The 26,917-nt window shown below is 42.4% G+C and overlaps 1 protein-coding gene across 1 annotated transcript in view; it reads left to right on the top strand.

Annotated features, from left to right (window-relative positions):
• The first annotated feature begins 4,718 nt into the window (after positions 1–4,718).
• LOC134570761 (putative methyltransferase DDB_G0268948) overlaps positions 4,719–26,917 on the top strand; it is a 111,758-nt gene continuing 89,559 nt past the window's right edge. The window contains exons 1-2 of the mRNA XM_063428728.1: positions 4,719–4,766; positions 11,904–12,014. Of these exons, the coding sequence (XP_063284798.1) occupies positions 11,904–12,014 (111 nt within the window). The 5' untranslated portion in view covers positions 4,719–4,766. The remainder of the gene's footprint in view (positions 4,767–11,903; positions 12,015–26,917) is intronic.

The following is a 26,917-nucleotide window of genomic DNA, read 5'->3' on the forward strand; positions in this document are numbered from 1 at the left end:
AGATAATCAACACAGTAAAGGAGGACACTATATTCAAAAGAAGAAAGTAAAGGAGTTTAAGCATGCATAAGTCTATCCTAACTATAAGATAAGGCCAGGCAGGGCCATCTATAATATGAATAGGACCCTGGGCAAAGCATTTTCTTGGGCCCCCTAGGCCCTGCCCCTTCCTCCCCCCCCCCCCAATTAAGCCCAACCCCCAATCACACTGACAGACCTTCTGACACATACACCGACACAAACATACATACACACACAGACAGATGTATTGACACACACAGACATTCTGACACACACACAGACATACTGTGAATAGAGTAAGGAGCACACCAAAAATCTTTATATATATGAAATGAACAAACTTTATTTACATGGGTATATACTCTGGGTCTGTCTCTTTAAATAGTATCCACAGAAATACAGAGTCATGCTATAAAAAAGCATTTACCAAAACAACATATGTATACAAACACATATGAACACGCAATGCGTGGTATATAAATAACAGAAATATCATACAAACAGACCAATATAGTATAAAATATAAACAAAACCCAAACATATAAAAAATTCAAAAAAACATACCAAGATCAGTGAGAAGCAGGGACAAAGTCAATCCCAAAAAAAAAACAAAGTTTCGGCTGAAAAGCCTTTGTCAGGGGAGCACGTTGAGAAACTAAGTTCTCCCCTTATATACCCACCAGAAATACCAAGATTAAAAACACCTGAGAGTGATGGGTGGCCACCATAATGATTGAAATCCTCACAACCATCAAACACCTGTTTATGGTTGCCAAGGATACAAGCTTTGGTAATATATACAAATCAATCATACATAAATAACATCAGAATGGATTATAAATAATGATATAAATCAATTTAGAAAAAACAATATGTGTATGCATAAAGAACTAATATCCTAGACATGCAGTGTATGACAGAACTTTATCAGATCATAAGTAATAATGTTAGGAATAAATCCCATTTAGAATACCAGCATCTTACATTAGCCATACCAGAGAGGTCTTAGCATAGATAAATAATAAAGCATGTACTACATACACATAAGAAAAATTGCACTGATCAATTTCCAGCCGATCAGAGTGTACTCTCAGTCCGTCCTGAGTGAAACCGAGGCGCGAGCAGCAGCATGCGTTTCAAAAAGCCGAACCCAGAAGTAGATAGAGTGAAATGGAACGCGTGCGTTCCAATATATGTATGCGTTCCAACAAGAAAAGCCGGTTTCTATCTAGCGCATGCGTAGAGCAAATTACAGCCCTGAATAGGCTATATCACATAGGAATAATGAGAGAAAACAAATAAAGCTGCAAGGAGCTGGAAATGTCCCAGAAGACTATAAGAGCTGCTATATGAAGCAGAAAAATACTAATAAGTAGAGGAATAAATAAATAAATAAACATAAATGAAATAATAGATACAGACTAAAGCAACAGAAACAAGATATATCACAAAGTACTGAAAGTCAGTACTTAAAGAAAATATTAGCCAGTGGCTGGTATGGTGACGATCTGATTGTCATAGTATTATTAAAGTCATCTAATAATATATCCCGAGATCCCAAGTAAGCATAATAAGTGTCAATATCCCTATAATAGTGGATGTCCAAAATTATTGAAGAAACAAGGATGCATGCATATATAGTCAATGCATCTCAAGTAATATGGAGAAATCACGACTATGTAAACACATCCAATAAGATGCAGTAGATGTAAGATATTACAGCATATTCACCACATGTATTTAAAGACAAAAATCAATACACCTACAGATCCTGGGAACAGGCACAATAGGGAATATATATAAATGTATGCTGATAATGTCGAAATAATTCTTCAAGCGAGAAGTAAGCCAAAGTAGTCAAAGTCCATAGATCTTCATATCCATATCTTCATATCCAATCAATAGGGGCCACCCAGACATGAAAAACCCAGCACAAGATTGAACTGGAGACAGACACACAGGCATACTAACATACACACCGACAGGCATGCTGACACACACACACACGCACACAGACATACTGACACACACACAGACACACTGACACACACACACACACACACAGACATACTGACATACACAGACATACTACTGACACACACACAAACACACGCACACAGACATACTGACACACACACACGCACACAGACATACTGACACACACACACGCACACAGACATACTGACACACACACACACACGCACACAGACACACTGACACACACACACGCACACAGACATACTGACATACACACACACACTGACATACACACACACAGACATACTGACATACACACACACAAACATACTGACATACACACACAAACATACTGACATACACACACACAAACATACTGAGACACACACACAGACATACTGACATACACACACAGACATACTGACATACACACACACACACACATAGACATACTGACACACACACACAGACATACTGACATACACACACACATACTGACACACAGACACTGACACACAGACATACTGACACACACACACACACACACACACACAGACATACTGACATACACAGACATACTACTGACACACACACACATTTAGCCACCCTCCAGGTTCTTACCTTTTCCTGGAGGGTGGTTTCCCTGGGGTCCAGTGGCAGGCTGAGGCAGATGGGAGTTCTCCTCTGGAACTCCCCTCCTCTTGCCTTTCTCCTCCCGCGCGGCTATTATCTCCGGTGGGAGGAAGTGACGCGCGGCACTCACTTCCTCCCAGCCGGTACAGGAAGGGCTCCGGTCGCGCTGTTTAAGTGTCACAGCGCCCGACCGGCCCCTGCTCACACACGTGCATGGGCCACCCGGGGGGTCTCCTTAGTTGGCGGGCCGGTGCGGCTGCACCGCCGGGTACATGGGGGCTGCTCAAATGGCGGGGCCCACGGGGCAGCTGCTCTGGGGCCCCCCCAGGAGCAACTGGGCCCGGGGCAGCTGCCCCGTTTGCCCCGCGCTAAAGACGGCCCTGAGGCCAGGTACTAGTGAAAGTATTTAGAAAATTGGGCAGACTAGATGGGCCGAATGGTTTTTATCTGCTGTCACATTCTTTGTTTCTATGTTCCACAATGTGATACAAATCGCAAAGCAGTAATAGAGCAAAGCAGTCAAATATGTTAGATATATTGGAGGGGTAAAAGACAGCCAGCAAAATGTATTTGATAGACAATATAGCTAAAGTTAATTCTCTTAAACCACCCCCTATATATAGATCACACTGCTTGTCAGTCCCCCTAAATCTAGCCTCAAAATATTATCACAATCAGCATTCCATTGGTCTCAAAAGTAAAGGGTTCCTCCTAACAATATTAAAAATAAGCATCAGTTCAACGCACCTTTCAGCACAATATCACACCTTTATCAAGAGCAGCAAGTACCTCAGCTCATATTTTCAAATAGATCTAATTTACTAAACTTCTTATTGTGATAAGGACAGAAAGCAAAACTTTCCATCCTTTCAAGGAGCGATAAAGGAGCATGCAAGATACACTAAAAACAAGCTTGAAATGACAATCTCCCGACATCTGAAGGAATGCCACAATGGAAATTAAAAGGAACTAAGGGTTTGTGGTCTGGAACTGGTAAAACGGGACCCAAGACGGGGTGCCTACGATAGATTTTTAAGACAAAGGGAGTGCATGGGGATCTATAAACTTAAGACCCTGCACCCAAAAGGCTAAATGAGGGGTTTTCTTTCCCCCCCTTTATTTAATCTTGAGCGACAAATTATAGCTATGTTCCTGGTCAGTTTCACTTGATCTATATGGCAACGAATGACAATCACTTCATTCATCATAATCTTCATTTATGAGCACTCTGTGGAATAAGAACTTTTAATCAAGCAGGCATATTTTTCTATCAATAGATTTATTTTTCCTATAAATACTGGGAAGTATGCTACCTAGAAGATATGGTTTGAACTATATGAGTTCATTCTCCATGGAATATATGGAATGTCTTCTTTTCTTATAGCAAATGGTGAACCTATCACTAATTGCTTTCTGTCCTTATCACAATAAGAAGTTTAGTGAATAAGCCCCATTTGTAAAATATATGAAATATGGCAGATTGCATTTTGTTCCAGTTGTTTCCTCCCTGTTTCAAAGACTTTAATATCTTGAAGTATAATCACTAAGGGTTTACTTACATCAAATTATTGGATAATGTTCTCCATTTTATTTTAGCCTATTCAATTCATGGGTGACACTAGATAGCATTTAAGTAATAGCTTTGGTGCTGCATAATAGGATAAATAAATCCACATGGTGTAAGAATTGATTGTGTGACTGTATTGAAGGGCTTACCTTACAATATATATATATTGGTAAGACAAGACTTTATTGATTCATAACCTTGGCTCAAATGTCCTACTAAAGAAGGGAAGGGGGTAAAATTTAGTAACCCTGAAAGGGCTTCTCCTCTCTCCTGTTGGAGAGGAGGGGTTTTAAAACTATAGGTATAAATTATGTGTTTGCTGATTTGATTGAACCTGGTAAGACACGCCTTTGTCCTCCTTCCTTTATTTGGATGCAGTGTAAATTATCTAATTTGCTGCAGTGTTCAAGGAGGGAGGAGTCATAATCCAGCCAATCTTATGACAGTGCCTTTCCCGGATTGGCCAGTTACAGGAAGGCGGAGTTGAAATGATAGCTTCTTGCCCCTTCATAAAAAGCTGGACCTGAGCTGAGGTGCTCTTGATAAAGTTGTGATATTGTCTTGAAAGGTGCGTTGAACTGTTAATGATTTTTAATATTGTTAGGAGGAACTCTTTACTTTTGAGATCAATGAAATGCTGATTGTGATAATCTTTTGAGGCTAGATGTAGGGGGACTACCTTGAAGCAGTGTGTGATCTACATATAGGGGATGTTGAAGAGGATTAGCTTTAGCTATGTTGTCTATCAAATACATGTTGCTGGCTATCTTGAACCCCTCCAATATATCTAATATATTTGACTGCTTTTCTCTATTATGGTTGTTGATTTGTATCACATTGTGTAAGTGTGACTTGTTACTAGTGGCGAGGAATGAACTTTTTGCTCTAATTGAGATCTCATTAATAGCATAGAAATCTAAACGCTAATTAGAAACAATTGAACTATTTTATGGTATAGATAGCTTGAGCTGTTAGGTTTCCAATGAAGTAAAGTTGAATTGGTACTATAACCACTTTATTTTTCTTGTCAATATACCACAACTGAGGACCCCAGGTGCTGTTTAATCTTTTGCTTACTCATGAGACCCCCCTAGGGTGCTAATATAACTACAAACTTCTAAACCCAGAGAGCTCAATCTCTGTGTCTCCATATAAGGAGTTTCTTACCCTTAAAGGGACACTATAGTCACCTGAACAACTTTAGCTTAATGAAGCAGTTCTGGTGTATAGAACATGCCACTGGAGCCTCACTGCTCAATCCTCTGCCATTTAGGAGTTAAATTCCTTTGTTTATGAACCCTAGTCACACCTCCCTGCATGTGACTTGCACAGCCTTCCATAAACACTTCCTGTAAAGAGAGCCCTATTTAGGCTTTCTTTATTGCAAGTTCTGTTTAATTAAGATTTTCTTATCCCCTGCTATGTTAATAGCTTGCTAGACCCTGCAAGAGCCTCCTGTATGTGATTAAAGTTCAATTTAGAGATTGAGATACAAATATTTAAGGTAAATTACATCTGTTTTAAAGTGAAACCAGTTTTGTTTTTCATGCAGGCTCTGTCAATCATAGCCAGGGGAGGTGTGGCTAGGGCTGCATAAACAGAAACAAAGTGATTTAACTCCTAAATGACAGTGAATTGAGCAGTGAAATTGCAGGGGCATGATCTATACACCAAAACTGCTTTATTTAGCTCAAGTAATTTAGGTGACTATAGTGTTCCTTTAAAGACATATCCTCTGTTAAATTGTGATATACATTTATATACAGAGTAACTTGTCATATGTATGTTATGAAGCTTGGTACTCTGTATAGGGATTTCCTCCTATTTTAATTAACTTATTACATTTTTTTTTGTTTTATATATATATATATATATATATATATATATATATATATATATATTTTCCCTCATGATAGTGTATGTAGTAGTGGTGTCCAGTTATTAATAATCGCCTATAATCAAATTGAATTGTTAAAATAAGTGTTTATACTAGTGGTAATAGTGGTAATTTGACTCCATATCTTTGGGAGTTGGATCTCTATTTGGTTTGTTGAAATTTATCAGGGGTTATGCCCCTTAATTACCCACACAGTCCCCTATTCTTGCAATAGGGTTGTGTTTTTGTACCGAACACCTATAGCAATTTTGTAAAGGCATTGTGTTCGACATGTCTCGTCACAACGTTACCAGGATGCCACTCTAACTTCACAGGTTTCACTGTCTTTTCTGCAAACTCGGAGAACTCTTGCGGTTCGGTTGCTGTTTGTTGGTTATAGTTAGAGCGAGTTTCAGTCCTTTTCAGACACAGCAGGGAGGTTGTTTCCTCATTCTTGAACAAATTCGGGCAAGTCTCTGTTCGTTTCATATTCGGATTATTGTCTCTACAATTAATACTACAACATCGTAAGTAGCTTAACCCATGGTAAGACTCCCTCGGTTATAAAAAATGTGGATGCATTTTAATTTGTCATTCACTTAGTCACACATATTAAGACTAGACAATCTTAGTAATTTGTAGCATTATTGTTGCATTTTTAGGGTCAGGTATGATGTTTTCTATACAGGGCCAGTGCAAAACTAATTTGTACCACCCTAGCTAAGACCAACTAACTGCACCTCCCCACCTTTGACTGTCTTTCTCTCAACAACTCCTGTGTCTTTTTTCCCTTACCCAGACCCTGGTTTATGTGTGTCCTTTTTCCCTTACCCAGACGCTGGTTTGTGTGTGTCTTTTTTCCCTTACCCAGACGCTGGTTTGTGTGTGTCTTTTTTCCCTTACCCAGACGCTGGTTTGTGTGTGTCTTTTTTCCCTTACCCAGACGCTGGTTTGTGTGTGTCTTTTTTCCCTTACCCAGACGCTGGTTTGTGTGTGTCTTTTTTCCCTTACCCAGACGCTGGTTTGTGTGTGTCTTTTTTCCCTTACCCAGACGCTGGTTTGTGTGTGTCTTTTTTCCCCTTACCCAGACGCTGGTTTGTGTGTGTCTTTTTTCCCCTTACCCAGACGCTGGTTTGTGTGTGTCTTTTTTCCCCTTACCCAGACGCTGGTTTGTGTGTGTCTTTTTTCCCTTACCCAGACGCTGGTTTGTGTGTGTCTTTTTTCCCTTACCCAGACGCTGGTTTGTGTGTGTCTTTTTTCCCTTACCCAGACGCTGGTTTGTGTGTGTCTTTTTTCCCTTACCCAGACGCTGGTTTGTGTGTGTCTTTTTTCCCTTACCCAGACGCTGGTTTGTGTGTGTCTTTTTTCCCTTACCCAGACGCTGGTTTGTGTGTGTCTTTTTTCCCTTACCCAGACGCTGGTTTGTGTGTGTCTTTTTTCCCTTACCCAGACGCTGGTTTGTGTGTGTCTTTTTTCCCTTACCCAGACGCTGGTTTGTGTGTGTCTTTTTTCCCTTACCCAGACGCTGGTTTGTGTGTCTTTTTTCCCTTACCCAGACGCTGGTTTGTGTGTGTCTTTTTTCCCTTACCCAGACGCTGGTTTGTGTGTGTCTTTTTTCCCTTCCCTTTTTTTCCCATTGCGTTCATTTCGACTAAAACTGGTGCCTGGTTAATGGTGAATCTGTTAACCATTTAATGTAATCGACATGGGATCAAGTGGAGAGACGAGTTGTGTGGGTGTTTTTTTTTTTTTTTTTTTTAATATTATAGATTCCCTTTTGGCTTTTTGACATTTTCGCTGAAACACTGGACTGGTTCTTACTCAACTCATGTCAAACAGTCATCCATTTTTTGGATGATTACCTGACAATTGAAAATATAATTATGATGCCAACACAGCATTCAGAAAACCATTAATGTATTCACTGAACTTGGTCTCCCACTTTCAGATAAAACAGAAGGTCCCAGTACTAGAGTTAATTTTGTAGGTATCCACCTAGACACTGTGGCAGTGGAAACCAGCCTTCCTGAGCAAAAAAATAATTTGCAACCTGTTGTGTATTAATGTTTGTCTGTAGCAGGGTTTGCAGCAGCATTAAATTGCTATGAAGATTGTTCTTTCATTTTTAGACTGCTTAGTTTTATTTATTTATTTTTATTTTTTTAACAGATAATCACTTAGAGACTTACAGAAATGCATGTGGCAAAGGTTTCTAATTCGGTGGAATGGGAAGTCCATGTTTTTCCATCTGTCGGTTTTTTTTCCTCCTAATCTAGAATAGCTCTGCAGCCACAACAGATTGTGCAGTGGTGTATCCTGGTTTTGTGCTGCCCTAGGCAGGACAAAACTCAGGCGCCCCCCTCACCCAACCCTCCCCCCCCCCACCCGCGCCACCCCCACCGAACCCTTCCCCCGTCCCGCCTTCTAAATACACACACACACACATTCACTGACAAATACGCATACACTAGGTAACAGAAACACACTCACTAACAGACACACACACAGTCTAACAGACACACACACAGTCTAACAGACACACACACAGTCTAACAGACACACACACAGTCTAACAGACACACACACAGTCTAACAGACACACACACAGTCTAACAGACACACACACAGTCTAACAGACACACACACAGTCTAACAGACACACACACAGTCTAACAGACACACACACAGTCTAACAGACACACACACAGTCTAACAGACACACACACAGTCTAACAGACACACACACAGTCTAACAGACACACACACAGTCTAACAGACACACACACAGTCTAACAGACACACACACAGTCTAACAGACACACACACAGTCTAACAGACACACACACAGTCTAACAGACACACACACTTACAGACACACACACTTACAGACACACACACTTACAGACACACACACTTACAGACACACACACTGACATACACACACACTGACATACACACACACTGACATACACACACACAGACCCACACACATACAGACATACACACACACACATACAGACATACACACACACACATACAGACATACACACACACACACTAACAGACACACACACAGACACACTAACAGACATACACACACTAACAGACATACACACACTAACAGACATACACACACTAACAGACATACACACACTAACAGACATACACACACTAACAGACATACACACACTAACAGACATACACACACTAACAGACATACACACACTAACAGACATACACACACACAAACTAACAGACACACACAGACCCACTAACAGACATACACACACTTACAGACATACACACACACACACACACACACTAACAGACATACACACACACACTAACAGACATACACAGACATACAAACACACTCAATCACTCACATATTTAATACATTTTTTTTTTTTTTAATTTAACCCCCCCAGCCTCCTTACCTTTGGGAAAGCTGGGGGGGGGATATCTGTCTCCCTGGTGGTCCAGTGGCTGCTGGGAAGTGCGGGTAGGTGGGCGGCCGGCGAGGGAGCACTTCCTCTGAGCGGTCTGCTCAGCTCCCTCGCGCGCCGCAGAGTGATGCTGGGAGGCGGAGCCGGAATATGACGTCATATTCCGGCTCCCAGCCTCACTCTGCGGCGCGCGAGGGAGCTGAGCAGACCGCTCAGAGGAAGTGCTCCCTCGCCGGCCGCCCACCTACCCGCACTTCCCAGCAGCCCGCCGGCCGCCCAGCATGCCTTGTTAGCCGCAAGGCTAACAAGGCATTTGCCCTGGGCATTTGGGGGCGGCTTTTTTTGCCGCCCCCTGAAAAATGCCGCCCAAGGCAAATGCCTTGTTTGCCTCGCGGCAAATACACCCCTGAGATTGTGCTGCAATTTTTGGAGATAATTGGCTATGAACCCAATGGCCTCCAGAAATTGAGTGTCTAGTAGTTTTTCATTATTTGAGGTCTAAACTATTGTAGTTGCAGGTCAAGCCTGGGGCCATTTGTGGTCCGGTCCAATGGTTACATGTTTTTCTGACAATCTGGCTGATTCATAAAAAATAAAGGACATTCCCCTTCCTTGGCCATTATGAGGTTTATTAAAAGGTTGACCTGGTTAGCCACAACCTGCCAGTTTGCTTTTCTAGTGTATGGCTCAGGAGTCCAAAATGTAGAAGCTTAATTTACAGGATTTCTTAAAGGCACATCCAACTGCCTCCTGGAAAGCAACAAACTGTTTTCAAGATCTAATCATGGACTAAATAGCATCATGCCACACAGTAGGAAACTGGCACACTTGACACTTGAACTGCCTCTAGTGGCTATCAGGTAGACATCCACTAAAGGTGGAATTAAACTGCAATAATTACCTTGCAGAGTTATCTTACTGCAATAATTGCAGTTACAGGCTTAATGGGGACTGGGTGGCCTGAGTCCCTATTGCATCCCTTTAAGATGGTATCTACCTAGCCTTCAATGGTTTTATTAGAGAGTTAAATTACATCAGTGTTTAAAGACCTAAAGAAGCATCTAGACTACTACTCTCCTTTAGGGATGTGCATGGGAAAAATATTTGGTTCGGAACTTCATGTTAGGTGTAGGGTTTAGGTTAGGTTAGGGCTTGGAGCAGTGTTAGGAGCAGGGTAAGGGTAAGTAAAGAGGTCGGGTTGAGTTAGGTGTAGGGTTAGGGGTCAGGTTGAGTTAGGAGCAGGGTATGGGTAGGGTTAGGGGTCGGGTTGAGTTAGGAGCAGGGTATGGGTAGGGTTAGGGGTCGGGTTGAGTTAGGAGCAGGGTATGGGTAGGGTTAGGGGTCGGGTTGAGTTAGGAGCAGGGTATGGGTAGGGTTAGGGGTCGGGTTGAGTTAGGAGCAGGGTATGGGTAGGGTTAGGGGTCGGGTTGAGTTAGGAGCAGGGTATGGGTAGGGTTAGGGGTCGGGTTGAGTTAGGAGCAGGGTAAGGGTAGGGTTAGGGGTCGGGTTGAGTTAGGAGCAGGGTAAGGGTTATGGTAGGGGTAGGATTAGGGTTACCCTACCACTAACCCCAACCCCAATCCTCTCCTGTTTTGCCACTTTTCAGAAATCTGAAGCACTTCCGAAATTCTGCACTTCCGAAATTCTGCACTTCCGAAATTCTGCACTTCCGACATTCGGAAGCGTCCGAATTTCTGAAATTCGTCCTAATTTGCATTCGGAACAAATCGAATTGCACATGTTTACTCTCCCAGTCTCATACCAAAACCAGCCAAACTGGTAAATTGGCCAAAATAAGTTTTATTCCCTATGTCAAATAAGTGGTGCCCTGTCAGGGTATTGGAAAACTATACTAGATTAGTCATCACTCTCTCACCCTTTATTGACTCTACATGGTTCCCTTCTCACTACTGCTAAATTTATGTTCTATGTAAGGTTTCTACTTTTAGATTGGCCTGAATAAAGTATTTGATTAAGGTCACTCATTTAGGACAGGAGCAACGTTGGCTCCGTTCAGGAGGATTGAAGTCCATATGATCAAAAAAACAAGGTTGCTTGAAATCTGCAGCATATTTCTGGTACATTACCCAGGAAAATAACTTAAGCAGGCTTTTCAAGATGTATACGTTATGTAATGTATTTTGTGTTTGTAATAAACCAGTATTTGCATTGAAATTTTTCTGCCCTCTATTATTTCAGGCAAGTCGTTTTCAGCACACCACAAACGACTTGCATACTATTTCTAGGTTATGACTATTATCCCCAGACACAATTGTAAAGGGAGAAGCTTGGAGTTGTGGGAGGGAATTATATAAAGGACCCCTTCTCTCTAGCTGCTGTGTTGATAGATATATATATAATGATTTGTCTTTAACTTTTTTAGATGGCTGCTGAATTGTTCAAAAACAAGGAATTTTCAGAAGTATATAACAAACATATGATCCCCATGTCCTCAAAGGTGGTAGATTTGATTTTAACATATGTGGAAGATAAGGTAAGTGAATGAAGGTCTTAAATCTACCCAAGATGTAACGGATTGTTTAGTAACACTCATATCACAGAAGGTAGATCAACTGCTGTGAGTAAATGGTGTCAGTGCTGGATAATGGGTAAATTTCAGCTGTTTTGTTTGTAACTTTTTTTTTTCTTTTTTAAATGGGCCTTGAATCTAGAGAGAAAATGCACTCGTGTTGCAAACAAATGTATTTTTATTAATATTTAACATTAACGTACTACTTAAAAAAAAAAAAAAAAAATACCTATAGTTTCAGGTCTATATATATATATATATATATATATATATATATATATATATATATATATATATATATATATATATATATAGACCTGAAACTATAGGTACAATTCCCTACTCCCTTCCGGCCTCCCCACCTCCATGGTGCTGGAAGAGTTAAAACCCCTTCTGTCACCTGACTACTGCGCAGATGTCCCTACGTGCTGGGTGACACTCTGCCTCCGCTCCTCATTTACTGATACCAGCCAGAAGGGGCGCTGAGCACCACGCTCACAGTAAGATTACCCTGTAGGAAAGCATTGTTCAATGCATTCCTCTGAGGTTTTAGATGACGTTGGATGTCCTCATACAGAGCGTGAGGATGTCCAGCATCAGTTAGGTGACCAAAAGTCACCTAACCACCAGATGTTCCTCTAGTTGCTGTCTAAAAGACAGCCACTAGAGGTGGAGTTAACCCTGCATAGTAATTACTGCAGTTTATCAATAACTGCTATAACTAGAAAAGCTACAATTTCTAGGGAAATTGTGTGAAGTGTTCTTGCCTCCACCAGTAGTCTACAACTGGAGTGGGCGGAGTAACGGTTATTAGTTATTTATATAGCACATTTAATTGCAACGTTGTTGCCCAAAGTTCTTCAGTTACATTAAAACATAAATTTATAAAAACATTAGCAGGTGTACAAAAGGCCCTGTCTATGACATCAGGTCAGAGTATTTTGGCGGTTGCCATTTTCAAATGGTCGTATTTTAAAAACTATAAGTCCTACAGCGAAGAGCTTTATATTGTGAGAATCACAAGACCCAGACCTACATTCTGATGCATGTCTCTGAAGTATTAAAAATGAAGGCACAGTTGCAGTTTAGAAATTGCCCTTCAAGTTTGAGCTGGCTAGAGTGCAGTTTCAATGAATGTCAATAGACAGGGTGAGTTGCAAACAAATGGTCATAGTGTGAAAACTATCAGGACTATGGCTTAGCCGTGGACATTTGTAGTGGCAGCAGGGATAGCTGAACAATTTGATATAAGATTTGTGTAGGTGGGCCTGAAAATGAGGGAGTAGTGGCAGTTTAGAAATCATGTCCTGATTTTTCAGCTTTTGCCAGTTCCCACTCTAGCTTTGCCATTCATTCCTACGGGACAAATTTCGCCACAAGAACGACTATATTCCGAGAACCATTCGGCGAAACGTTCCACAAAGTAATAGCAATCCAATCGGAACAATCCGCACGTTTCGGTAAAAACTGTGGGAGGAGTTAGGGTGGTAAATTTGGCTATAATAAGAATATATATGTGAGATAACATTAAGTGGTCTTGCTATGCAAGAACACTTAATTACAATCGCAGGGTAAAGGGGACTGGAACAGTGCGCCCAGACCAGTTTAATAAGCTGAAGTGGCCTGGGTGCCATTAGTATCCCTTTTAACTAGTTATTTTCAATCGCTCAGAACAATCTGTATAATCCTTTAATATTGGCAGCAATGTCCAAACATTGTAATTATAATCCTCATAACAAACCATAACCCAGGTTTATATTGTAGAAGAGCAATTGGTGCCAATGAACTCAGAAATATCTCATTCAGTTTAACCCCTTAAGGACCAAACTTCTGGAAAAAAAGGGAATCATGACATGTCACACATGTCATGTGTCCTTAAGGGGTTAACCGCATTTTTAAATCCATATTTGTATATGCATATATGTATCTTGAATTGTTACCTGTAACGGAACTCCCCGTACTCCAACCGAGTACCCTCCGTTGATGGACGCTTCCTAGCTTGCGCCGAGGACCACGAGCACCGGACACCACAACCGCTGCAGACTCCGCAACCGCCATAGCTTGACTGGAGTCTCGCAGTCTTCCTTCCACCCTGGATCAGCTTCTGTCCTCCAGAACTGTGTGGGAAAGGCCTTTTCCTTCTTCCCTGTATGAACGTCCAGGACTGTGTGGGGAAGACCTCTCCTCCAAGGAGGCTGGCAATCAGTCTTCTCCAATGCCCAGTGGCGAGGCTGGTTCTGCCACATTTCTCCCCTTTCCCAAAAAGACTAACAAGGTATCTGGCCTCCTGTCGGTCAGTGCCTTGGTTAGTCCAGCAACCCACCCACAATGAAAAGTTACTGCACCTGGGGAAACGTGCAGCCAGTCTTTGTGCAGGGGCTCCATCACGGCTTTGTGTGGCACGGGTACTCTGGATCTGTGGGTTGCTGAGTGGACAGAGACCAGTGGTACTATGCCCTGATGCCAGCGCTTCAGCTGGAGTAGTCTGGTTGGAGCCTAGCTGTGAAGAGTGGGTAGTAGGCTCCTCTCCCTGGACCCGGTGCTGCTGCTGGAGGCGGAGACAGACTGTCTCCCCTTTTGATAAACAGTCCTGCTGCTGGGGATCTGGACCGACTACCCCGCACCCCTATAGACCGGGTGCAGAGACTGCGGTCCCATCTGCCCCATCTGGGAGAATAAGGTCTCCCCTTTGGGAAATAGGCTGCTGCTGGGGAGAGGTGGTAACCGGCTCCTCTCCCTGATACTCTCTCCAATGTTGGAGAGGGGGACCAACTGTCTCTCCTTCCTGTAATACACTCTGCCACTGGGGAGAGAGGGTGCTGTGCTCCTCTCCCTGAAACACAGGCTGCCGCTGGAGAGGGAGACCAACTGTCTCTGCTCCCTGTAGGACATGCTGCTGGGGGGGGAGGATGACACCTTCGGCCCCCTGGAACTCACACTGCCGCTGGGGAGGAAGGAAAGCACCTTCGGCTCTCTGGAACTCACACTGCCGCTGGGGAGGAAGGACGGCACCTTCGGCTCCCTGGAACTCACACTGCCGCTGGGGAGGAAGGACGGCACCTTCGGTTCCCTGGAACTCACACTGCCGCTGGGGAGGAAGGATGGCACCTTCGGCTCCCTGGAACTCACACTGCCGCTGGGGAGTAAATCCGGTTACCTTCACTCCCTGTAGGGAACACTGCCGCTGGGGAGAGAGGCCAGCTGCCTCCTCTCCCTGCAGGACACACTGCTGCTGGGGAGAGACTGTGGTCTCTTCTCCCTGGGGCTCACTCTGCTGCTGGGGAGTGAGGCCGGTTACCTCCACTCCCTGTAGGGGACACTGCCACTGGGGAGAGAGGCCGGCTGCCTCCTCTCCCTGCAGAACACACTGCTGCTGGGGAAAGACCGGTTGTCTCCTCTCCCTGAAGGATACGCTGTTGTTGGGGCGCAGGGACAGAATATTTTGCCATCTCTGCACGCCATTCTGCTTCTTTCTGCATCTCCTCAGCCACAACTCTCCTCAGTTTCTGTATACGTTGCTCTGTTGGGTTGGGTCCATAGAGAGCCAACCGCCCCTTCAGTAAAGGGTCAAACCATACGTGACTGTACCAATACTCCCAAGCTTGCTTGGTGTTCCCAGGATGCTGCTCCTCACACTAGGGAAGTCATCCCACCGCTGCCACCACTGTAACGGAACTCCATGTACTCCGACCGAGTACCCTCCATTGATGGACTCTTCTACCGAGGACCACAAGCACCGGACACCACAACCATTGCAGACTCCGCAATGACTGGAGTCTCGCCGTCTTCCTTTCACCCTGGATCAGCTTCTGTCCTCCAGGACCTTGTGGGAAAGACCTCTTCCTTCCACCCTGTATGAACCTCCAGCATCCAGGACTGTGTGGGGAAGACCTCTCCTCCAAGGAGAACTTAACAGGAACAAGCTCTTAAAAGAGCTAAGTGATTAAAACTCAAGGGAGTATGCAGAGCATAGCAATCCCCAGTGTGATTATAGCAGTTCCCTCCAATAACAAGATGAGGCTAAGTTTTGAAGGGTAAAGAAGAACTGTCTAAAACTTTATTTTACTTGGGACTAGCCCATATGGTCATTACATTAACATTGCTGTGAAAACTCAATAAAATTACAAACCGTCAAATCATAGCCGGCAACATACAGTGACTTATAACACAATGGCATATTTTTAAAGAGGTGGGGGAGACAATAATTAACAGAAAATATCCTGCGTGCCTGCAGAATTAGCAATATGCAAATCTACCCGATTATGCAAATGAACCAGTCTTGCTATTCAGGTAGTGTATATTGCTGTTGCTACCAACAGAGGGTACTAGACAAGCTCCATAGCCAAATCCACCTAGTTGGTAGCAAACCTCAGCAGTACAGGAGAGCAGGCAATATATCCCAGGGGCAATAGTCACATGGCAGGAGGCTGGCAATCAGTCTTCTCCAATGCCCAGTGGCGAGGCTGGTTCCGCCACATTACCTAATTACATCTGCAAGGAAAATACTTCGGTGAGAACCTGTATGTTTTACAATCCACTCTGGAGATAGCAGATAGACAATAGTTATCTCCCTAGGGGACGATTTTGTTTATTCACAAAAGAAATTGAAGTTGAGTGACATAAAAAACGAATTGCAAAATTCAGGTAATTATATCAAGCTCAAGTCTGGGCTGGAAAGTTGTTTTGTTTGTTTTTTTCTAAAATTTTAAGTTTACCACAGCTACTAATAACAAACTAAAGATGCTCTGACATAAAGGCATAAGACCACTAGTATAAAAAGTAACTTTAAATTCTTCATTTAAAATTGATATCATAATCTCCAGATATATTGATGTGATTGTGTGTGTGTGTGTGTGTGTGTGTGTGTGTGTGTGTGTGTGTGTGTGTATGTATATATATATATATATATATATATATATATATATATTTTCAAAAGCGAAAAATAGTGTACCTACACAGTCTGAAATAGAAATCAAAAATTCCTGACTGTCTGTCAAATCTCAGAGATAACGTACTAATTGCTACCAGAGCTAGTACTAAGTTAATTAAAATTGAAAAATAAATAAATTTTATTGAAATAACTTTAACAAAACTTAATGTGTGGTGAATGTGCTTGTGTGCAAACAGTGAACATATAAAAGGTATTAGAAATCTATACCCTGTTTAAAAATACCTACTAGTGTTACGAATTCATATCGCAATGTAGGCAATTATTCAGGACTGATTAGGACTGCACAGGAAGATTGGCAAGTGTGGAGTCCTAAAGTGAAATCAATCAGTAATAAGATAAGCTGCTGAATGGAAATAATAGCAAGATGGTACTTGATAATATCTAATCTGCCCAAAGATTCGATACCAATTCAGCAGGACTGATTAGGACCGCATAAGAAAATTAGCAAGTATGAAGTCCTAACCGTGAAATGAAACTAAATAACAGTCGGTGATTAGATAAGCTGCTGAATGGAGATAATAACGAGATAATGCTTAATGGTAATCAAAAGAGCTTGTATTTCAAAGGAGAGGTTATCTTTCAGTCGGAACCTAGATATAGTTTATAGAAGTCCTGTGGTAAAAATTGTCTATTAGTCACTAAATATATATATATATATCTATTAGTGTTCTCCTGATCACTTGCAGAATTCTTTATAAATATCACTCTTTAGCAGACAGAGAAGGCATCTAGATAGTTTGGCAGACAGAGAAGGCAGGAAGATAATAAAAACAGCAATATAAGCTGACACTTTAAAGATAAATGTCGGTATTATTCCAGATTGGTATAAAATATATACATGTGATTTAGCATGCATCATACTCCAACAGTGAAGAAAATCTCTCTTCTTACAGCTAAAATCACTGCTTAGGGAATGCTATACCAAAGTTGCCATAGATGGAACTTAAATTCAAAAAAGTGCAGATACACACAACCACCCGTGAACAAAGTGATCTGTGTAAACAACGTATCAAAAAAACTTAACTTATAGGTACACAGCTTCCCAAGGTTATTTCCCAGCTGATAACCATATAACAAAACTGTATAGATGATAGGAAATTTAGGGATTCTGCTAGTGTACCTGCAATAGAGGATAAAACAGTGCAAATATTGTTTTATACTTTAAAATAATATAATGATGTATATGCACTCACAAATTCCAAATTGGTAAAGCATTTTATGGGTGCCTCCCCACGATGTGGATGTTTTTTGTTTTTTTTTTAGGTATCCCTCCTCAAGTGATAGCCGATGGGGTATCAGGGTCAGCAAGATGATCCAACAGACTCCAACCAGATGAATACTTCAAAGGCAATTTATTCACTCATAAAATCAGGAGGTGTACAAATGGAACAATAAAAACAAATATAAGAAGGCCACATGTTTCATCCTTATACAAAAGGACTTCCTCAGGGACCTCTTTCAATAATACAACAATTAAATGTACAATAACTAACAAGGCATCCTCATCCTCAGATGGAACTTAGTCGGTCTATAGACTCATAAGGGGGGATTTTGAATGCTAATGGGTCCAATAGTTTGGATCCCTAAGTACTAAATCCCGAGAGTATAGGGTATCTGTTAGTGCTACTCCTTCAGATGGTCTGGATATAAACGGAGACCTTATCAAGATGATGACAGCTGCATAGTCAACTGGCTATACTTCAAATCCTAAAGCTAGCAATCCTCCTGTGTCTTCGAGGGCACCTGCCGCTATTCCCACTAAGCTAGTGCCGCTAAGGTGGTGGCGAAAATAAGAAAAAAAAGGTTAAATAATGAAGATAAGCAAATCAATTAAGTAGCTCGGTCGCAAGTTCAAGTGCTAGTTACTGGGTCATGAAAACAGCACGCTAGGAACCCCTGACGCCCGCGTTTCACCCGACCTGGCTCCTCAGAAGTCCCTTCATTTTTCGATTTTAATTAACCTAGTACTATCTCTGGTAGCAATTAGTCCGTTATTTCTGAGATTTGACAGTCAGTCAGGAATTTTTTATTTCTATTTCAGACTGTGTAGGTACACTATTTTTCGCTTTTGAAATTTTCTACTTGGGGGTCCCCCCCCCCCCACCGTTATATATATATATATTCAGTCAGGCCTCAGCAATAGAAGAATAAAATGTATATCAAAGTAAATGAGAAACTTGGATTAAGGGTTATATGTTAAAAAAAAAAAAGCCTATAGGTGAGAGAAGTTAGGATCTGGTGGTAAAATGGGGTAAAGGTTCTACTGAAATTGGAAATCATATTAGATCTATCACTAGTAATAGTATTCTGTGTTTGATAAAAATGGAGCAGCGTGCGGACAAAGTATCTTTCCTTAAAGGACAAAGGGGAATGTTCACTAAACATATAACCCCCAAATAATCAAGGGCTTTTAAATTTTACAGAAAGAGAGCAAAACAGGATAGCGAGAAACAAACTAAAGCACTGAATCCCAAAGGAAAAGTGCCTGTCTGTACTCACAGTCCTGTGTACCACCCTGGAGACTCCAGTGGTCTCCTGGGGCTTAACCCTAAATAGATAAAATACAAGAAAGAAAAAGATGCTGTAAAGGTTTTAACTTAGAGCAAAGCATGAGACCCTCTGCATCCCCTGGATATAAATGTAGCAATGTAGGAATAAACAGGAAAGTGTATATATATGTGTGTGCTACCTACACCCCAATAAAGTGTAAGGTCATGGGGACCAAAAAAAATATATACAAAAAGATAAAGTATATACAAAAGACTAATACCACTCACTCTCCAGATTGAGGATAGAAGAGGGAAAATAACTGCTAAATCATTAAAGGGAGGGATACTCTTAAAATAAAGCTTTATTAAGGTTAGGCTAAGCAGTGAGTATCAGTCCCAGCAGTGACCCCTAATATATCAACACAGGCTATGTCCAAAACACTAATAGGGATCATAGGGAGTAGGAACTCCAAATACAAATATACGAACTAAAGACACCCACTCTATATCCCTCAAAGTTTGTAATATATGTGAAGTGGGTTCCCTAGGTACAGAAAAATGCCATAGATCCCAATAGTAAATACCGGACATACAACAGATAAAAAGGGAGGGGGGGGGGGGGGAATTGGAGGAAAGATCAGTTCAAAATGAACTGATAATGTAGATTATCAAGCCTCTCTCCCTGTAAAACTAACTAGACAGATATAGTGGTGAAAGAAATAGAAAGTATAGGGTTATCAAATCATAATCAGGCTGCACAGTTCATGGAACAAAGTGTCCGAAAGCCATAATTTGAAACCAGAAACAAGAACGCCCGACGCGCGTTTCAGTTGCTTGGTATGTTGCGCCTTCGTCAGGGGCCAACTTAATGGTAATCAGACCTCACTTAAATATGTGTAGCGCCAAAAAGGGACTACCTCCCCTTCACCAATCGTATCCATGGATCGATTCGGCTCCAGGTGATGCTGCAATGTGGAGTCACGTGATCCAATGATGACGGACCCGTGTCCAGTAGCCCACATGGTCGCAACCACACAGAACCTGATTGGTTGCTAATACGAAATGGGCTATATGCAGATTTCCCTTAGAGGAGGGATAAATTGTCCTCAATGGATTCTATTGCAATGTCCCACCTCTAAGGGTGGAGTTATCCAACTAGTGTCTAGCGAGCTCCTAAAACGTAGAAACTCCTATCACATTCAGGCATCAACTCTGGAATGCCTAAACAGGATCCCTGTGGCATACAGATACTGGGGCCCTGAAGACTTTACACCTCAGGGTGATACCTAGAAAAAGGGGCGCTGATGAGTAGGATACAGATACATTCTCAGAGGGGGTTCTAAAGTGAACTCTATATAACAACTAGCCATATGTGACATATCCAATATAGTGAAAGATGGATGTTATATGTACAGCCACCAGGTGTCTTAAATGATATAAGGGTCAATGCCCAGATATTGATAAGCCAGCTAAACAACCTCCTACATGTATCACAGTCCTATTTTGAAAAAGGAAAATACAGAAAATAATTATAGATATAATTATAAATCATCAATCATATAGACAAATATATACAAATCATGAATCATATAGACAAATATATACAAATCATGAAACATATAACTACAGGCACTAAATAACAATATTCGGTGTACCAGGCATATATACATATTTACAAATTAACAAATTATTGAATGGTTCTTAGTCCAACTTCTATATGGATTAGGTCAAGTCAATCCTATATAAAGGACGTATATGAGAAACCCTCATTGAGACCAAGGGGTGATAGTGTTTTCAGTTTATAGATCCAGAAGCTCTCTCTTTTAAATTTTACTCTAACTATATAGCATGCTCTTCCAGCTGTTTGGAACCACAGCCAATTACCTCCTCATTCCCATCACATGCTATCAGCTGCTGCAGTTATTCTACTAACTCTCTCTGCCATCACATACAAGTCCCTTTGCTACCTCTTGTCTCATCTCCCCAGATTAACCTTTAGATTGGAAGCTCACGGGCAGGGCCCTCTACCTGTTCCGGTCTGTTCCTATTGTGTTGTCTTTCCCAATTGTACTGTGCTGCAGAATATGTTGGCGCTTTATAATTGCCAGTAATGAAAATAGAAAATAAATATAACCAAAAGTTAATTAAAATAGAATAGTAGAACATTCAAGGGCTCCCCACTAATACCTCACACCCACTATACAAAAGCGGTATGCTGAATAATAATTAAACCATAGTACACCATAGTCAAAAAGAGTAGCAAATTTAAAAGAAAAACAAACAGTCATTGTGTGCAATAGGTCAATTAATGACTCTTGGTAAATGCACATTACATCATCCCTCATTTCCACCTAAAACACTAAAAGTCCTGATGCGTGTTTCGACACAAAAACATTTGGCGTATCTCAGGGGGCCCTTGAAAGCGTGTCCAATTTATGCAAACAAGCCTTTCTGTGCCAGGCACAGGTGGAAATGTGTGAAAATAGGTGGAAATGTGCGAGAGCACAGAATGAGAGCGACTCAAATCAGGTCTAGTGAGGAGGCTGGGTTTGAGTCTTATAGTGACTTGGAGAATGATAATGGGGACTTGGGTCTTTACCTCTGCCGCTGCAAGGATGATGAGAGGCGACCCTGGGGGTGATTCTCCCGCGACCCGGATGACATCATTGGCGGTCGGCTGAATGGCTCCCTGTGGACCATTTGGCCTGCTACCTAGAGACCTGGGTGTGGCATCCCCTTAGCAAGGCAACACCTAATGAGTTCAGAACTGAGTGCCATTTTTTATTGAAGTTGGGTTGGAACCACTTAAGGACTTGGATTCGGCACTCAGGTCATGCCAGGACAAGCATCTAGATATTTTTGGACCCCTGGCCAAGCTTTGTGATCTGGCAGAGGATGCCAGGACCGATAACAGGCAGGTCGACCCGGAGGAACTCAGCGGTTGGGTCCAATGGGCCATATGTATTGCTGGCAGCGTCAATGCTTCACTCTATGGAACGAAGAAAGGCCATCCTTTATAAGATAGAACCGAAACTGGCTAACCTTGCCCTCACTGAGGCTGGCTAAGATGCCCAAGGCCTCCTCTTTGGTGACTACTTTATTAAGGACCTTGACCGTTTTTGTTGGGTCATTTATGGCCCTAGATAAAGCCCAGTCCTCCATGAGGAGGGTGTTTCAGGGGCGGGAGAACGAGGGGCCATCTGGCCGGCCACAGCTACTCCTATTCCCATGGTCCGGGAAGAGGCTCCTTCAATCAGCTCAATGCCCAACTGCCCAGTTTCTTCAGCTGGTGGCCAGATCCAGCTGCAGAGGCGGTGGATGCTTTTCTACAAGACTGGTACGGACCTCTGCTCTACGCTTTCACGCCGTTTGCCATGCTTCCCAGGGTGCTGCTGCAGGTTTGCCGCCAAGTTCATGACTTTTCGTCATGTAATAGCAAAATCAAGTAATTAGTAGTCCTTATCTCGGGCGTAAAATTATAAGAGTTGGTTCTGGAGAAAAGCCTACGCAATTAGCAAATGGCTTAAAGCTAGAGCCAATGGCGCAACTTGAAGCTGCTGAGTGTAGTGTGTATTTAGAATGGCAGAGCCATGCCTGTCAATACTCCTTCATGTGAAAGTCCATGTCAGTCTCCTCTGAATATCACCATGGGAAAATACCTCCCAGAAGTTGCAAGGAAATTGAGCTGTGAGCTCTGGTGGGACAAAAGATGGTAGGAAGAAGGAGGGTGTGAGGGGGGCAGGGTTATCCCACTAATGTCAGAACGAGCATACCATTTTAAAGCAGTCAATGAAAACGTAAAAAAATAACCGTAGAAATTAAACCTGGCCCTGGTCTTCTCTAGAAGTACACACATACCCACATTAACTTAACCCCTTACTGACCGCGGACGTATCAGGTACATCTGACAAAGGTCCTTGAGGACTGCGGATGTACCTGATACGTCGGCAGCTAATTAGAGCACTGGAAGCGATGCTGATCACTTCCAGCTGCTCTAGCGGTATTGCAGCGATGCCTCAATGTCGAGGCATAGTGCAATACCCCTCTGACTGCCGGGCTCCCGGGTTGCTCCACGTGGAGCCTGGCACTCAGTAAAATACATTTATAAAAATATATAATTTCACTCCCTCTCCCATGTAATTACCCAATCACAGCCGTTCCCCTGCCAGCAATCGGTCTTCACTGGGAGGACTGTTTGACAGCCCAGACAGTTCCCCCCCCCTCTGCAAAAAAGGACCCCCAGGGGCCATGTTAAACACTCTAAAAGAGCGGTCACGTGGCCGCAATAGGTGTTCATAGTGCTGCCAGCAGGGGGACTGCCTGAACTGATATATACATATATATATATATATATATATATATATATATATATATATATATATATATATATATATATATATATATATATATATATATATATATATATATATTCAAAAAAAGTTTGAGGGAGCCACTAGGTGTGAATACAGTGACAAAGGCTATTTATTGTATAATTCAAAAATACATGGGCTGTGTAGATGAAACAAAAATCAATGTTTTGACCCTCCTGGCACTTCAAAATAGTGACAATATATAAGAAAAGTAATAATTACCTTACCAATAGAGTGATCAGACACACTCAGACTGAAGAACCCGGAAGTGAGAAACCACATGTACGTGGTGTGAAGGTGAGTGGCATGGTTGCTAGGCAACCTGCCGACAAGGCAGTCTATGGTAGCTTGGCAACCAAAGTGTACAGCCATAAACATTACGGGTACTGAGCTAGGAGGAAGCCAGAAAGAGTGTAGTTAGACCGAGGGGGAAGCAAAAGTGAGGGGAACAACCAACAAAGTGATAGTGTGTACAAAAGTACTGTCAAAAGTGAGATAACAAACAGCAATGTGTTTCAAGTGAGCATGCCATGATGGAATTGCAACTCCCACTACTCGGTCTGTAACAACATGATATACAGTTAAAGTCGTATCCACCCAATACGGCTATCACCACTTCACAAGACAGAATAGACAGCTCAGGTGAGGACAGAAGGGTTACAAGAAATACTGTGACTACCGCAAAACCTCCCAGACAACAGATAACTTCAGTGTTTAACCTTTCCAATAAAATCCTTAATCATAACCACCTTTCTATTCTACAAAAAGGACTTTCTTTCATACCGGTTGCCAAACCATACAAATTCCAAACAGATATAGTTCTATAAACTACAAAACTCTAAATAGCCATGAAGCGAGAAAGGTACAGATTTCTTTTTTTTTTCTTTTTTTTTTTTTCTTCTTTATTTTTGTTGCGCAGGTGAGTACAAATATATCGATAAACGCCACAACAGCGTACATGTGGGTATAAACAAGGTCAACTGTGGCATAGACAATTGCGCATTATACATTTTGTGAGTAAAGGCTTAACAGAATAACGTTAGCAACATGAGAAATATATGGTACAGCTGAAGGTCGATGATCATACAATCTGTGTGATGTTTAGGTATTAGATACTAAAATTAAGATAAATGGAACCCGGCTTCTCGTGTTGAGCGGGCCTCTTTAGCCAAGATTCTCGTTGCTTCAGTAAAATATAGCATGTGATACGGATAATAAGTAGACTGACCTTGTGTGTCTAGCGTTTACACGTATATAAACAAGCTAAACAGGGGCAGTTTAGTGCTTGAGTCCTGGCCTAACAATATTATGTCTGCTACAGCAAACATGCAGTATGGTGCAGCTAGAGGTCGCTCATAAATTCTGGTTGTGTTGTGTGCATCATATAGTAAAATTAAAATAAAAGAGAAGTGGAGCCAGCATTCCCGTCATGCGTTTAGCGGTCTCCCTAAACAAATGCTTTCATTGCTTCAGAAAAGTAATACACACAGTAACAACGATAAAAGGCTAAAAACAGTATTAAAAGTAATATGTCAATCATTATCAGCACACTTTTAAAATAAGAGAAGTCAGGCTAGGCAGGACAAACAAAAGATAAGGACACCACAAGCACAATTCTGTCTTGTCGGGTATGTGGCACATTTTGCAATGGGGTGACGAGTTCCAGTGCACAATATTACATTTAAGTGTTTTTGCACTTTGTTTTGTTTATGTAGTTAGCATGCAAGAGTAACATGAGAAGTTCATACAATAGACTGTTAGTTCAGAACATCATACGTTTGAAAAAATTATAGTTATTCAAACAAATAACATAAGATGAACATTTTCCCCGATCGGGGTGATAACTCCTAGCCTAAGTTTCATACAGGCAATGTTTGAGGGTTAATGCCTGTACTGTGAGTAATACTTAGCTAGGTTGTTCCGACAGGTGTGATCCAGGCACTGTGAGTCCTGGGTGGTAGTAGGTAGTGGGACCTTGCAGGGGGATATCAAAGCTAGGGTAAATTCTGGTTAGTGTTTAATGGTATGGGATCATTGGACTCCGGGGCACCCCCCCAGTTTGTCAACAGACATCCCTTTACTTGTTTGGCAGGATAGAAAAAAAAATATGTGGGGAGAGTCAGGCTAATAATCGGGTTCCGTCTGCAATATTGAATGAATGAAGTCACCACTCTCGGGCTGTATCCAGGGACCGAGGGGTAGTAACTGTCGCGTAGGGTGCCGCTAGAGGGCAAAGTGTCACGAACTCTGGGGCTCCGGCTGCATCTCTGCTAAAGGAATGCCCGTGTCCGGACGTTGTCCCCGTTGCTGTAAGTGCGTTCACCGGGAGGTTGAGTTTGTCCAGGGCCTCCGCGGCCTCGTGTAGGTCACGAATAACGTGTGAAGTTTGCCCGGCGGTGACTTGTAAAGTGCGGCCTGGTCCCCACCGGTATTTAATTTGGTGTTGCCGCAGTACGGTGGTAAATTGACGTAGGGACCTTCTCCATGCTAGCGTCCCACTGGAAAGATCCGTGTAGAAGGACAGGGTCATGTCTTCGAAAGAGTAGGCGGTGTGGCCCCTGGTGGCTTCCAGCACCGCAGCTTTGTCTTTGAGTGTTTGAAAGCGGATTACCACATCTCTGGTGGTGTTAGGCGGTGCATTGACTGGCCGCGGTACCCGAAAGGTCCCATCTATCAGAATGGTTCTGGCTGTCTTCGGGTTCAACAGTGCAGTGAACAGTCTCCTGAGGAGGTGTGGGAGCTCCGCTTCTGGTACTGTGTCTGCCACACCTCTGATTTTCAGGTGAGTTTGGCGACGTCTGTCTTCCAGCGTGGATAGTTGGTGTTCATGGTGCAGGTTTTGTTGTTGCAGGTTATGCACGGCTGTCTGGAGCTCTGTGATCTGGCGGGTGTGTTTGGTGGATGTCTTCTCCACTGCTCCCAGCCGCGTTGCTATAGTTTTGAGATCTCCCCGGATCAGGGACACAACCGCGGCTATCTTACCGTGGTGTTCCGCCATGAGCGTACTCAAGGCGTCTATGGTCACCAGAGTAGGATTTGTTTCTACCGGCTGGGTCT

The sequence above is a fragment of the Pelobates fuscus genome, chromosome 8 (assembly GCF_036172605.1).
Source record: "Pelobates fuscus isolate aPelFus1 chromosome 8, aPelFus1.pri, whole genome shotgun sequence".
NCBI lineage: Eukaryota > Metazoa > Chordata > Amphibia > Anura > Pelobatidae > Pelobates > Pelobates fuscus.